General features: G+C 38.1%; 1 protein-coding gene across 5 annotated transcripts in view; it reads left to right on the forward strand.

Annotated features, from left to right (window-relative positions):
- LOC135206217 (hypoxia-inducible factor 3-alpha-like) overlaps window positions 1–16,287 on the forward strand; it is a 493,950-nt gene that overhangs the window by 239,945 nt on the left and 237,718 nt on the right. The window contains exon 1 of one of the 5 annotated variants that reach the window (XM_064237559.1): window positions 7,111–7,556. The exons of 3 other annotated variants lie outside the window; for them this stretch is intronic. In XM_064237559.1, the coding sequence (XP_064093629.1) occupies window positions 7,387–7,556 (170 nt within the window). In that variant the 5' untranslated portion in view covers window positions 7,111–7,386. Of the gene's footprint in view, window positions 1–7,110; window positions 7,557–16,287 lie in introns of those variants that run through there. One more of the 5 variants, XM_064237562.1, reaches the window with a different exon arrangement.

The following is a 16,287-nucleotide window of genomic DNA, read 5'->3' on the forward strand; positions in this document are numbered from 1 at the left end:
TTTCTAATTTTCTTTGCTAATATATTATGGTCTACTTTGTCAAAAGCTTTTGCAAAGTCTAGATAAACCACATCTGTTTCATTTCCGCTTTTTCATATTTTTGAATATGTTCTCACGGTGGACTAACAGTTGGGTTTGTGTACTTTTTTCCGGGTACGAAACCGTGTTGTCCTATATTAAACAAATTATTTTTATTAAATGTTTCATAATATTTTTCTTCATTACCCTTTCATACACTTTCATAATATGTGATGTTAGACTCAGGCCTATAATTACTTGCCTCAAGTCTTGATCCACTTTTGAAAGTAGGGGTGATATATGCTAATTTGTGCTCATCATAAATCTTGCCTGTATCTACACTTTGTCTTAATAATATTGCAAGTGGCTTTGCGATAGAATGAACTACTTTCTTTAACAAAATAGCAGGGATTCCATCAGGCCCTGCAGCAGCTCATTTTTAATTTTCATTAATTGTTTCCTGCACAATATCAGCTTCATTAATTTCTATGTCAGCTAAATATTCACTATTTTCGTCCCTTACTTCTATATCATTATCTTCATTATCTATTCTAGGGGTGAATTCTCTCTTATATCGTTCTGCCAGTATGTTGCAAATTTCCTTTTTTTCATTCGTTAATCTCCCTTCAATTCTCAGAGGGCCTATTTCTATTCTCTTTTATTCATCTTCTTCGCATATGAGTATAATAGTTTGGGGTTTTGCTTGATATTTAATAGGGTTTTTTTTCTTCCAACTCCCGTTTTTCATTTTCTTTTGATTGTAATAATCTTTTGTTCTGCATTTCTATCTTACTTTTTAGTTCTATAAACTTTCCATGCATTTTTTTCTTTTGCAAGACCTTTTTTCCACTTTCTGATTTTCTAGAACAAGATCCTTCTGTCTCTTGGTATGCATGAATGATGTTTACTTTTCTTCTTCGGTATATATTTATCCACTATTTTCTCTAATATTTTATATAATATCTCCGTATTTACCCTTATGTCATCGCTTACGAAAATGTTATCCCAATCTTTGTTTAATTCTTCATTTATTTCTGACCATTTTATATTTTTACTGTAGAAGTTGTATTTTCCATATCCTTCCCACTTTTTCATTTCTTGCTTATCTCTGTTTTCACTTGCTTTGGTTGGAATGAACTGGTTAATTCTATGACATTATGGTCTGAAATACTCGCATTATAAACTATTATTTCTTTAACATAATTCACCTCGTTCACAAATAACTAGGTCTAAAGTATTTTCCTTTCCTTTCTTGTTGGCAGGTGATTTATTTGTTGAATGTTGTATTCTAGTAGCATATCTAATAGCTTTTCGAATTGCCTCTTATCTTCTGCACTACTATTACTCTCTTTTTTATATGTATAAGTACATCCACAATCTCCTATTCGTTCTTTCCATTCTACGAAAGGAAAGTTGAAGTCACCAGATAGGAGAATAGTCCAGTCCTTGTGATTTCTACATATATCATCCAATTTTTCAATTATTAAGTCAAACTCTTTAGTATTAGGAGGTCTATATATTACTATGTTCATTAATTTTTCAGATTCAAATTCTACCGCTATTAGTTCACATTCTGAGTTACTATATTTCTCATATATTTTTCCTTGTTTTTTGTAACCCTTTTATTTGATCATCATTCCCAGTCTCTTGGGAATACCAGGTTTCACTTATATTCATTATATCTATTTTCTTTTCAATTTGGGTTAGTTCTTCTAAGTACTCTATTTTTCTTTTTGAGTTACTCGTAACTAAACCCTGCGCATTCATCACTATGATGGTTTGCGTGTTTTCTCCTTCATTTAATATTGGTAGTAATAAGGATTTTACCCATGTCTCTTTCCTGTTCTGGTATGTTGTTCTTTTTTTCATTTCCAGAAATTCTGACATTAAAAAATCCAACTTTTCCATAATATTTGATCTTCCTTCATCATAATTATTCATTTTGTGTCTGAATCTTGCAATTTTCTCCGTTCTGCAATATCCTCTTGCATATAAATACAGTTATTATCCCTTGAGTAGAATTTTGGAGCTGATGCATTGAAATTTTTTGCTGACATCTCTGCATATCTCATTGGTGGTTTGCGTTTCTCTTTTACCTGATATTCTTGATTTCTCTCTTTATTTGTTTCTTTCTTATTTTGGATTTTATTACTTCGTTGGTTATTTATTTGATTATGATTCATGGCTACAGGGTGCATATATTTGCATTTTTTGTCGAACTTACATCCTTTTCCTTCTTTTAGGTTTTTGCATATTTTTGGATGCAGATCTCTGCAATCATCCCCATATCCATCTAGGTATGCACATTTACCATATATTTCATAGTTGTGACATACCTTAGGATGTTTGTAGTAACATCTTTCTCCAAATCTGCAATTCCCTCTTTTCAAAAGGTTGCAGATTTTGTCTTTCTTGTCTATTTTTTCCTCTTTCCCGTCATTGTGTAGATCTGGGTAGAGCCTCTTCGGGATTTGCTTTTCTGTTGCCATATCGTAATTTATTTATTCGTAGGTATGCTGCTTTATTGCCTCATATGTAGTATCAATGAGTATCTCTGCATCCATACTTTTATCTTGTTCTTTGTTTTCCTTATTTTTTTCTGTCATTTCATTTTTGTTTACTTCTCTTCCGTTTTCCTCTTCTTCTTCTTCTTCTTCTTCTTCCTTCCTCTTCCTCTTCTTCTTCATCCTCAACTATTTGTACATTCAATCTTGATTTAATAACATTGTCTATCCATGATAGACATGTTGAACAAAAAATTCTTGATCTTTTCTCATATCTTGTATTACCTCAGCACACTGTGGATGGGTCGGAATGTTGCATGCAGCACATTTTCTGATTAGGTTTTGTGGATTGACTATGCTATACCAAACCTTACACAGTTTGCATGCTTTTGGCATTCTTTTTCCTAATGCGTCAATTAGGATATTCACAAGATTCACCTTATTCATTTTCTTTGTCGGAATATGTTGGTTTATGTATATTTTCTTTATGAGTCTCTTGACCACTTGGATTTTATTTGGAACTTCTTCAATTATTTTCAAGATGTTTTCATTAGATTTTTTCCAGTTTGAAGGATTATATCCTTCTAATATATCTATGAATGCTTTTGTATCTTTTTGGTTAGGACTGTTGCTGATTTCATAGATGAGAAATGCCAGTTCCCTTCCTGCTACCTCATCGTATTGCGAATCTGCTAAACACGCTAAATTACGCCATCTCTTCCCGCAGTTGGAACTTACTGCCATCTTGTTCTGATTTACAGTATTACACTTGATAAACTAACTTAGAAGACGCTTTATCCTACTATTTTCACACTAATCTTATCACCGATAGTTCACGAACACTTCTAGATATTTCTCAAATTCTAGTTGTATGTTAAACTTGTGATATCTGTTGATTAATCTGATTTCACGCGGGAACGTCTCATCAAGCAAGATGGCTACTACGAGAGAGAGAGAGAGAGAGAGAGAGAGAGAGAGAGAGTACCAGAAGGCGGAGACTGAATTCTTGGTAACTGTCTAGCTCTGAATTTCTTTTTCTGCCAGTGTTCTTCTGCACATAAGAATTTATTTATTTATGGTTGGTTATAAAATAACCAACAATGGTTATTTTATGAAGATGCTTTTGTGATTAGTCAGTACATTTTAATTCACTCTGAACTTGAATGGCCATTTTACACTTTTGTCTTATATTGAGTAAAGGTTTGTATCTTTATCAGTAAGTAGATAATTATCCAATATCAGTTTGTAAGATCTCCATTTAATGATTTTCTATCTGTAAGCTATAGTGCATTCACATCAACCGTGCATTTGATGTCTAGGCCAGTCCCTTACGACGCTCCTGATTGGCTGTTGATAAGCCAGTCACAGGGCTGGAAACTCTGTCTCTTCCGAGAGATCACATGGGCAAGACGTATGTTCCACCCCTCCCAAGGGATACTTTCGAAAGACGTACCCTCAGGAGAGGTGGAACATAGATCCTACCCATGTGAACTCTCGGGAGAGACAGAGTTACCAGCCCTGTGATTGGCTTATCAACAGCCAATCAGGAGCGTCGTAAGGGACTGGCCTAGACATCAAATGCACGGTTGATGTGAATCTAAGATAGTGCACCGCTGCGACGCGATATCCTCATAGAAACCGCCTGATTATATATAGAACTCCTTTTTGTGAAGGGTATGCAGGGGCAAATTTCACCTCGCTCAGCGCTGTCATTGATACGTACGCATGCCATGAAGTTTCACTTGACTTTTATTACCGTTCGTTCCCTGGCCCTGAGCGTAAACAAGCAGGAACCAGGTACCAACACACGGGTGCCATATTTGCTTTTGATCGTCGATCTGGATAGTGCCGTGTACTCGGCTCAGGCGTTGCCGTGTACTCGTTTAATTGTTCAGGTCGGGAAGGCCTCTGCCGTGGGCTGCAATTCCCTTTTCAAAATGAATGCTGATAGTTTTAGCTGGAGATAAAAGAATGTTGATCGTTTCGGTGGGAGGAATTGACTGGATGCTTTTGTCATCTCTCGAGTCAGTAGTTCATAAACATACTTGCAACAGTATATTTTTATATAATAGGTTAATATATTTTTTTCTTTTCCAGTAATTGATCTCTTCTTTGTGTGTTTACTGTTACCTTCTGTTACCTCTCTGAAATGAACACCATATTCTTCGGAAGCTCGAATTTCAATCCAGTGGCACTCATGGGCTTGTTCCATATGAATAGGGTTCATATTCTCAGGTAATCGAACACCCTTTAGGCCTCTGAATACGACCAGTTACGCAAGCCCCAAAGCTAAAGATCTGAATTGTCTGTAGCACGAAATAATTGCATGTTGATTGACATCTCGTCTATTTTCATGATCTGTAGGTCTGTCTGTTTCAGTGATTTAAGTTGTGGGTGCAAAGAGGCACTTTTGAACATTCCCCTGAGTTACCAAAACTTGTTACAATCAGTTTGTCTGGCCGTCTGTGGACCGTATTACAACTTAGATAAGCAGTGCTTGGTACCAGAAATCTGTCAAAATGTGTCCATGTGCACATACGAAAATGTATTTTTAACTTCAAACGTACATGCGCACATACTGTCGTTACAAGCTATTAAAGCAATTTACGTTTCCTTGCTTAAAGAATAAAGTATATGTATATGCACGTGTGTGTATATCAAACTATAAATTTAATCCATTAGGGCAGCCTGTGTTTTCTTGCATCAAGAATAAAATATGTGCCTGCGCTTAAAGCAATTCTGATATTGTAGATATAAGATTGTCGACGACGCTGTATCCAAAAAAAGATGATTGTTCTTCCGAACGCCACAAAACGAAAAGGGTAATTTCGAGGTAGGAGCGGAAGTCATATAACTGACTAAATTACCTGAAATCACCCCTCTTAAATACATGCGTCTGATTTTTGCGGTCAGTAATAAAAGGAGACTGAAAATTCTCTCTCTCTCTAAGATAATGAACTTTTTGTGTATATACATTCTGTCATTATATACAGCAGAAGTGACATAACAAAAATGATTATCCTATTTAAAAACATTTTGACTCTCACTCTCTCTCTCTCTCTCTCGGATTATAGCTGTAATATCCTTCTTCTGTTGGGAGAATAGATATTGATATGAATTGAATTTTATTTGTAATGGAATACCTTTGCAAAATATTGAGATACTTATGGCTTGAGTGTGTGTGTGTATGTTGAGATGGACCTCTCTCTCTCTCTCTCTCTCTCTGTGTTTGTGTGTGAGAATATCGTACGTGTTGTCCTGTCTCATTGGGACCCATTACCCCTTGTAACAAATCATTAGGGAAACTGCAAATGAGTCGAGGGTTTAGTTCCGTTCATATTTTGTTTCTTCCATCTAACTTTCCAACCTCCCTCAACAACTGATTCATTGTGCAACTGAAAGTTTTTCCCCCTGTTGCACCTTTCAAACCTTTTTCTGTCGATTTCTGTTTTATGACCTTAGAGGTTCCAGCGCTTGGCCTTGAGTCTACATTCTATATTCTATTCCCGAAGACTTGGTTAAGACTTCGTTCTGAAAACTTGCATAGCAAATGGAAGGTATGTCGAGTCCAGTGGTTTACTCCACGGTTTTTATCCCTTGCTGGCGTAAGACCGGTTAAATCTGAACCATTCGAACAACATCAGCAAGAAAAAAAACTGTCCTTCCTATTACAAATGAATGTATGCATACTTCATTAAATGAAACGAGTCAGTTACATGTAGACGCCACGACGCTGCAAACCGAATGTATGTCGTTAGGAAACCGAGTCACTAGGGACTCGTCAGCGTCAAGGGCGTTGGGTACATAACGAGTCATCCTTTTATTTGTTTGTTTATTTATATTTTTGGCCTTCGTTACAGACCGCAAAAGGATAACTTACTCATACCACGGTCTCGTTTGTTTTGATTGAAGTGTATCCCCACCCCCTACCCCCACTACAATTGATTTTAATATTACGCTTGTGTGTGGTTGTTTCGCTTTTATATTTAGTTCGGTACGAATTGTGTTTACAGTTGGCCCAAACAGCGTTTACTTGAGATTTTATTCTTCGTTGTGAATATTTATATTGTGCGTGTTTGATATAGTAGCGGTGTGCCGGTAACGCTTTATACAAAACCCTCTGATATCCGATAACTTCTGATATATCAACTTGTCTTACGCAACGTCAGAATCCCCTCCTATCGTTGGTAATGGCGGTAGGGATGGTGATGGTTAAGATGATGTTGAAGACGATACTCTTGATCTAACATAACAGGTCTGTGACCTGGGGTAGCGCGTCTGCGTGTTGAATGGAACACAATCGCACTCCACTGAATTTCTACTCGCTACTAATTCCGTCATGGCAGATAAATCGGCCAGTTCACGTGCTTCCCGCGTGATTTCCATCAATTGACAGACGAGACTATATTCCTGAACCGCTGCGCGTTCGTTCGCAAACGTGCCATCCCAAAATGTAAGATAACACGCCCCGGAGACGGGAACAGCGAAAATAAAAACCGTGTGAAATGTATGTGTGCGTGTGTGTATGTATGTGTGTGGGGCTGTGTGAAGCATGTGTGGTATCACGAGGACAACGAGAAAACTCTTAGCTCAGTTGAGGCGGGTGAGCCGCGTGTGTGAGACGTTCTGTTGCAGTGCGTTCTGTTTCCTTCGTCTTCTCCTTCCCCCATCTCCCCCCCTCCCCAACACTGGAGTATCCCTGCAACGTAAAAGGGGGGATATATATATATTTGCTTGCACGCACATCTGTTGGATGTTGAAAACAGAGATGGCCGGGGAATCTTAATGTACAATATGTGACAGGAAAAATTATTTGCTGAGATGGCTAGTGTAGTTTTAGTGCCATGAAGTAGAGCCAGTAGTGATGAGTAAAAATCAAGGCGAAGCGACTTGTGGTACTAATACCGAGAAAAGTAGCAATAACAGCAGTAGTAGTGGTGCTGCCACTACTACTACTTCGGGTCCTGGTACCTCCTCCTCCTCCTCCTCCTCTTCACAGCACTCCAAGATGGGTGTAGAAAATAAATTGTCCAGGTAAGAGAACGAGATAGAACTACAGTATATAAACTTAGGCCTATTGAAACTCGTGTATAATTACACGAGCCTTTATGGTTCGTGTAACCTTGGCAAGATAGAAGTTGGCTAACCAGGCTACACAACTACCGAGGTCATATTCTTTTTTTCTATTTTCGTATTTTTCCGGGCAAGTTGACGTACACATAATTTGAAACCTTTAAATGTCATTGATTAGGGCAGTAGGTCAGGCAAGTCATTGAGCATCACGTTAACGTTAGGTATTCAGTGTAGATTACAGACTCTTAAAACGAACGTACATATTCTATAAGGGTTCGAAAGCACCGTAGTAAACTTCCTTGCAAAGCCATGCAAGCTTGATAATGATGGGAGTTGCATTGGAGAGGCAAGAGTTGATTTTATGGCAAGCTGCCAAAGTGCAGGGGGGGATGGACGGGGGAGGCCGGGTGGAGGGAGAGGATGTTCCCCTCCTCCTCTCATCGTCCATGGGGTCCTATGTCAATGGCAATAGTAACGTGGTTGTAACATCCCTTTGGCACTCTGCATACATGGCCGTCGGAGCCCCACTGATTTTAGGCCTTTATGCTGGTTTTATCGTTGTTCCCTTTGCGCGATGTGTTATCGTTTTCTTTTCTTTATGGGTTACTTTATTTCACTTCGTTCAAACTCCCTGCTTGCGATGTGGTTTGTGAAATTGTGCACTGGGTAAGGACTTGTAGGAGTAGGAGGTCCTTGACGAAATTACGTTCTCAAGCTTAGATGCCAACGCATATTTTCATTCATTTTTCCTGCGGCGGTTATGTCAGTCACTATGGCGACTAGAGACGACGATGACTCCGGAAGATTCCGTCGATGAATGCGAATGTTTTAAGTCTGGTGGAAGCTGAGGAAAGAAATCTGCACTGAGAAATGTGAAAGTAACCGAGTCATTAGGAGGAGGTGCTTGGGTTAGGTTACTGGGGAGGATGAGGGGCGTTTGGAAGGTGGTGGAGCGGAGGAGGGGGGGGGGGGGTTAAGAGCGAGTAGGGCTATGAATTTACAGCCAGTCGCTGTTGCTAGCCACAAGTTGAGCCGTTGTAAAGGGCGGTCGTTTGCATCGCGATTTCATTTTGGCCAGCTTTGGAATATGATTGTTGATCCGTTGGTCGTTAGTCCGTGCGAGTTTCAGCTATCCTTTACTCTCATATTAGAAAAATTTAAAATTTAGAGGTGTGTGTGTGTGAGAGAGAGAGACTATTGTACCCAAACGGAAATGGAAGCAGATTTTTTTTTTACATTGTTAGTTTTATCAACTTCCTTTTTATTTGATTTTTTTTCTTTTTTGTGGAATAGCACTTTTAAGTCACGTACATGTTACTGCTATTTTTCACGCTAAGATGATTTAGTTCTTTATTTCCTTTTAGTATTTTCTTAGCTGTTATATGATCTGTGCAACAGCGACGTTGGAGTGTACCGGTCAAGATAAGGCATCCGCTGATTTACAGTCAGACTCTGTAACAACACCCATTAAAGAATTCAGCTGGAAAATTACAATCTAAGGGGATTCATAAAACTAAGAAAACCAAGGCAAGCATTCTGAATTAAATCCCCTAGAAACAAGGTGTGATGCGACCTCCAGCATACCCGGGACGCATACAAGATTTTCCCATCACGCATAAGATGTAAACATCATATATGTATTCTCCTACCTTAACGTGAAGTGGTCTTCGTAAATATCATACTTAGTACTACTTAATTAACTACAGTCATATATTCTCAGTTATAATTGGAAACAAAATACTCGAACAGAAGCATAGCTCTTAATTTCAGTACACCAAATAGATTGTGCTAAAATCTACAGTCAAATACAGCTTTGTTTCACAAACGAAAATTAAGATGAATACACTATTTCATTAGTAACAATTTTTCTGTACTGCTTAACATGCATATCATTTATTTTAATTTTTTTTTTTTTTTACATTTTCACTATAATAGATAATTCATAAATATCCTATCCTGAAATTTCTCTATCTTTAAGCTCAACGCGAAACCCTTTTTTCAGACCTTTATAGGCTCTTTATAGACCTTTCCTACCCCCAACAAAAACAACAATAAAGTAGTTTGTAGGTTTACTCCTGGAGTAAGGGGAAAAGATTTCCTATTAAGAAAAATAATTCAGTTCCTGGAAAAGTGAGAACACAACCGCCAGTCACGATCCACGTTACCTTAAATTGTGCCATTCAATAGATATAACTGAAAGATAGGAGCCCACTATCTACTATATATATATATATATATATATATATATATATATATATATATTTGTTATGTATTATATATATATATATATATTATATATTATTTTTTTATCGTATCACCGTGACATTTGTGTGTAAACATTAAGCTACAAATGATTAATAGTACTCAATTCGCGCTACTTCGGGAATATCACAGAAGGCGAATTATAACTGATAAATGATTTGGTTACTTGAATGACTCCGACACCCGACAGTACCCATCAACAGCTTCCGGTTTCGAACGTCGTTTGTATGTGTGTGTGTATGTATATATATAATAAATATATATATATATATATATACATAATATATATTATATATATTATATATATATATATATATACACACACACACAATGTTCTTGTTTGATCGTATAGACTCATAGTAGGCCTACTTGACTTGGCATCTTAAGCCCACATTGAGTTATACTTATGAATTTACAGTAGTGTTTAGTTCTCGACGACATAAATCAATCAATCAATCAGTGTTCAGTGCGCCAACCGAACGAAACAGAATGTTCTACGCTACAACGACGGTGAACCAAATGGAAGCTTATGTGAATTAAACAGGAATAGTACCAGAATGTAGTTGCCAAAGGGACCTACATATGGTATTCATTGACCTTGAAAAGGCTTATGACAGAGTCCCGAGACAAGAAGGTATGGAGGAGCCTGAGGGAGAAGATGGTGCCAGAGAAGTATGTGCGATTGATACAAGAGATGTACCGGAATGTATTACCAGAGTGAGGAGCAGTGTTGGGGAGACAGAAGGTTTTGAGGTGAGAGTAGGATTACACCAGGGGTCGGCTCTGAGCCCATTTATCTTTAAACATAGTGATGGATGTTATAATAGAGGAAGTAAGGGAGACAGTACCATGGAACATATTGTATGCGGATGATATTGTTCTGTGTGCAGAGAGCAGGGAAGATCTGGAAGTGAAATTGGAAAGATGGAGACAAGTACTGGAGGACAGAGGAATGAGAATCAAGTAGATCCAAGACAGAATATATGTGTACCACCACTGAGGGGGATGATAGAGAAAGTATTCAGCTTGGGGAGAGCAAATAAGGAGAGTTGATAAGTTTAAGTATTTGGGATCTTTTGTTAACGCTGGAGGAAGTATTGGAAGAAGAAGTAAAACATCGGGTACAGGCAGGCTGGAACAACTGGAGAGCGGCCCTCGGGAGTTCTTTGTGACAAAAGAGTGCCGCTTAGGTTAAAAGGAAAATTTCACAAGACGGTGGTAAGAACAGCAATGCTGTATGGTACGGAAAACAGCAATGCATGAAAAGCAGAGCAGAAGAAGATGGATGTGGCAGAAATTGAGAATGCTTAGGTGGATGTCTGGTGGTAACAAGAGTGGATAGGATCAGAAATGATACTAAGGGGGTCAACTAGGTGGTGGAAGTATCAAAGAAAGTGCAGGAGGCGGGGAGGCTGAGATGGTATGGACACCTGTTGAGGAGAGATGAGGACCACGCTGGGAGACATACTATGGGAGTGGAGGTGCAAGGAAGAAGAAGAAGAGAGGGAGACCAGGAAAGAGATGGAAGGACTGTGTGAGAGGAGATTTACATGAGAAGGGAATTGATGAGGCAGAAGTGCAAGATAGAAATAGATGGAAACGGCTCATCCGAAACGGCGACCCCATATAAAATGGGAAAAAGCTGGGAAGAAGAAGAAGAAGAAGTACCAGAATGTAGTTGCAATAGACTATCTTATTATTGAAGAGCCGCAAACAAGTGATATAACTGGGTAATATTTCAAACGATTTAACAGAAACTATTTTAAGCAGTTTAACCGTTGATATAAATCACAGTCTTGATATAAATATAACGAACAGTATTTAGGGTAATATAGCGCCAAATTTTTTTTAGCGATACAAGAAGTTCTAAAATGTACATGTCAACTAGTGCTATAAGAAACAATATATTCACTTTTACGCACTGATGTTGTTTTTATTGTGTTATAACATTTTCATACGTAGCGGAAATAACGAAAATGGCCATTTCTTTCAAGTTAGTGCGTTTAACTATGCCAACGTATAGTGGCATATTTCCATAATTACAAATCTATACGAAATAGTGATTATATTGAGAGTTTGCCGGTCTATTTTTTTATTTTTTTCATTTTTTTTTAAAGTTATAGGAGTGTTATTTCCCCCTAGCGGAAATGCGTCACATCGACGCCTGAGAGGCTATCGGACGTGTTTACGAGTTAATTTTGTAAGAGAAATGTAATTTTCGACAAGCAGAGTAGCTATAGCGTCGATGGGTATTGAGAATTTCTAAACGACCGCAGAAAGGCCTGTGTTAGTTTGTCGAGTTGCTAGAAGTTAACGTTAAAAGCGAAGGTAGACCTTGACCTAACCTTCCCTAAGGCTTTGTGTCCTCACCCGGTCGGAGTAGCATTTCGCTAACCGTGTTCTATGAAGAATTCTGGTATTTTCGGCCATTTCCGAGTTAGTTTGTAACCCCAACTGCAGTCAGTCCAGACCGTGATATAGGTACATCCAGTTGAGATGAAATGGAAAATAACATAAAAAAAAACATAAAAAACAGAAAGATGAAACGTATTAACGCCGAGAATACTATAGGAGGTAGTTTTGTTAAGAAAGGGAAGATCTTTCCAGAATATACAGAACTTTTGCGGACACACTTTTAAAGGACCGCTGAAGAGTTCCTCCCTCTCCCCCACCCCACCCTACCCCTCGAAAGGACCGGAAGAGTGTAACTGCATTAGCCCGGAGCTTTTTAACCTTTGGTTTTCCTTGATGCTGAAGACACTCCCCCCCCCCCCTCCCCCCCCCACCCCTATCCTTTCCCCGCTACAAAACGAGATGGAAAAATAAGAGATGGTGTTGTTACTACGCGAGTAAATAACAGCATTTTTCGAAGACCTTCGTAAGTTCCGTAGCTCCGGTGAAACGCGCCGCTACGTCGAATATCGAAGAGGCCGACTGGACAGGCGCCAGTGCGATTATTCGCCGGCGTTCGTGATTATCGTCGACTCCGCGAAGGGCAACGGCGTCTTGGCGGAAGTTTTGCGCCGAAGTGTGTTTTGGGGGCTTAATTGGAAATAAAAAGGGGATTCTTGAACTCATTGGATGTGTATGCGCGGTGTAAGTCCCGATAGGTACCAATATTATATATATAATATATATATATATATATATATATATATATATATATATATATATATATATATATATATAGATATATATAGTATTATTGGTACCTATCGGGACTTACACCGCGCATACACATCCAATGAGTTCAAGAATCCCCTTTTTATTTCAAAGTAAACCCCCAAAACGGTAGGTACATAAGTTTCAATATCATTTATATATATATATATATATATATATATATATATATATATATATATATATATATATATTATATATAAGATATTGAAACTTATGTACCTACCGCTGTCCCTAAGGCCCTTGACTTTCAAATGAAAGACCTGGGTTCGATCCCGATGTGTGTCAGAAATTTATTTCTGTTTCACCCGTGATTGAGTGCTGATTACCTCTACACATGATGTATGTGTGTGTGTGTGCGTGCGTGCGTTTGTGTGTCCGGTTACCAACTTTCAAGAATTGTAAACCAATGTTATTGTTGTACACTCAGCATTTTTCAAAATTATCGAACGTTCTTAAGTAACCATTCAACAAGGCCGTCTCCTTCCTTCGGAAGGGGGGGGGGGGGGGGGGTGATTGATACCGTCAGCGCAACGCACGCGGTGCTCAGTAGGCAATGTCTAGACCTTGCTGTAGGCACTACTGAAGGTTCTTTGCAGCGTCCCGTCGGCCCCTAGCTGCAAACTCTTTCGTTCCTTTTATTGCTACCTCTGTTCATATCCTCATTCTTCCATCTATCTTAATTTCCTCAACCCTTTTAAACCTCTTACTCAATTTTCCTAGCAGCGCTGAATGACCTCATAAGTCCCAGCTCTTGGTCTACGACCTAAATTATATATTCTCCCTGTCTTATAGCCCGTCCCGCAGCGCATGCGCCGATAGATTTTTAATTTTTTCGAGTTTTGCCCTTCGTGGGCGAAAAGGGAAAAGAACAGAAGTAACACGGTTACCAACTAAATTTGCATACAAAAATAGTAGCTGCACTAATTGATACAGCCAGTTTTTCAATGAATAAAACAAGAGAGAGAGAGAGAGAGAGAGAGAGAGAGAGAGAGAGAGAGATCTTCCTTCACTTTAAGGAAAAAGTAGAAAATACAATTAGTACGTCAGTACTTTCCATATTAATGACAAAACAGCGAGTGCACGTATACCCATATATATATATATATATATATATATATATATATCATATATATATATATATATATATATATTACACATATATAATATACGTACTCGTATATGTGTATATGTATGTGTGTATGTATACACGGAGAGAGAGAGAGAAAATTCTTATCTGTCCCACGTAGTAGGAGGGAACCCGACCCCTTTTGCCTTATCATGATTTCGATCAAAGGTTGGGAGGCTCGATTACGCCTCACTTCAGTTTCTTAGTCTCATGGTGATGAGGAGAATGAGTATGATGATGTAATATTGACGCATCATGAACGAGCAGGCCTTGCTGTGGGTCGGCGTAGTGATGATATTGCGGTTATGACTAATTACTATATTTATTATATTATTATATAGTACGTTCACAGTCCTTGGGTCATATTGACTTGGATTCACTCACGCTAATATAGATCTGTGCGGTCATTTGTATTGCAGTAACATTTTCCCTTGCGTTGTAACCAAATACATTTATTTTTATACTTATCATCGGAAGCCAGATGGTAGCAACGTAATTTACTCATAAGTTTTTTTTTTTCTTTTTTGCACAGTGAGTCGATCTATTGATTTTCTTGGAAATGCGTGAACCATTTATTTATGTATTTTTTTTTATGTATGTATATGCGCGCGCGTGTGTTTGTGTGTGTACACAACCTACATTTTTCAAGTTGCTGACTGAACGTTTTGCCCAAACGATATAACTTATTATACAGCTATTCTGTTTTGACACCATCATAACCGTATTAACGAAGGCAATGCATTATGGTTGTGATTCGCCATTCAAAAACGCAAGAGTGAGGTTGCTGTCATCGATAGGGTGACAGTCCATTAATTGGTGCACGTAATTGGTTGTGTGGTTGAACGCCAGAGGAACTGAACCTATTAATCACACGCTCACCCGTTTCTCGATTCGCTCTGCCTTGGCAAATGTACTTAAGAAATGCAAATACTTACTGCTTCCGTAGGGGGATAGTGCCGTCAGTGCATCTCACGCGATGCACTGTAGGCATTACGTATGATTCTTTACAGCGTCCTTTCGGCCCCTAGCTGCATCCTCTTTCATTCTATTTACTGTACGTCCATTTATATTCACTGTCTTCCAACTTACTTTCCACCCTCTCCTAAGAATTGTTTTGTAGTGCAGCTTTGAGAGTTTCGTCCTGTTACACCTTTCAAACGTTCTCACTCTCAGTTTACTTTTCAGTGCTGAATGACCTCATATGTCTCAGGGCTTGATCTTTGGCATAAACTCCATATTCCAGTTCCAATTCCTAGATATTCGCTGTTTCTTGGCGTCTTTATTTGTATGAAGAGTGTCACGTTAATAAGTTTGGAAAGTTTATAAAGAATAATGTGTGTCGTAATCATTTCTTTGTTATCTTTTTTGTTTTTTCTTATTTGTTTGTTTTGATCTCTTCAATATTAATTTTCGTTCTGCTCTTCACTTTTTGTGTTGTGGACTTATTTTTTCACTTTATTTCACGGATTATTTTTCATTTTCACTGTTTTATAATGTGACATTTTTTTCCTTTTTTTAGGAGTTTCACTCTAGGACCGTTTTGCTCTTTTCACTTTTTCACTCAGATCTTTACACATTTTCTACTCTTGAACCTCTTTGCTCTTTTCACTTTTTTCACTCTAGGACCTTTTTGCTGTTATCATTTTTTCACTATGACCTTTTTGAACTTTTCACATTTTTCACTCTTCACTCTAGGACCCTTTTGATCTTTTCTCATTTTTCACTCTTGGACCACTTTGATCTTTTCATTTTCTTCACTCCAGTACTACCTCTTTGTTGTTATCACTTCTTCACTCTTAGACCTTAGTGAACTTTTCACATTTTTCACTCTTGGACGTCTATGCACTTTTCACTCTTTCATTCAAGGACCATTTTGCTCTTTTAACTTTTTTCACTCTAGGACCATTTTGCTCTTTTCACTCTATGATCTTTTCACATTTGTCACTCTTGGACCTCTTTGCTGTTTTCACTTTTTCCACTCTAGGACCTTTGTGTTGTTATAATTTCTTCACTCTAGGACCTTTTTGCTCTTTTCACTTTTTTCACTCTAGGACCTTTTTGCTTTTTTCACTTTTTTCACTCTAGGACCTTTTTGCTTTTTTCACTTTTTGTTTTTACTCG

Source organism: Macrobrachium nipponense, chromosome 29 (assembly GCF_015104395.2).
Source record: "Macrobrachium nipponense isolate FS-2020 chromosome 29, ASM1510439v2, whole genome shotgun sequence".
NCBI lineage: Eukaryota > Metazoa > Arthropoda > Malacostraca > Decapoda > Palaemonidae > Macrobrachium > Macrobrachium nipponense.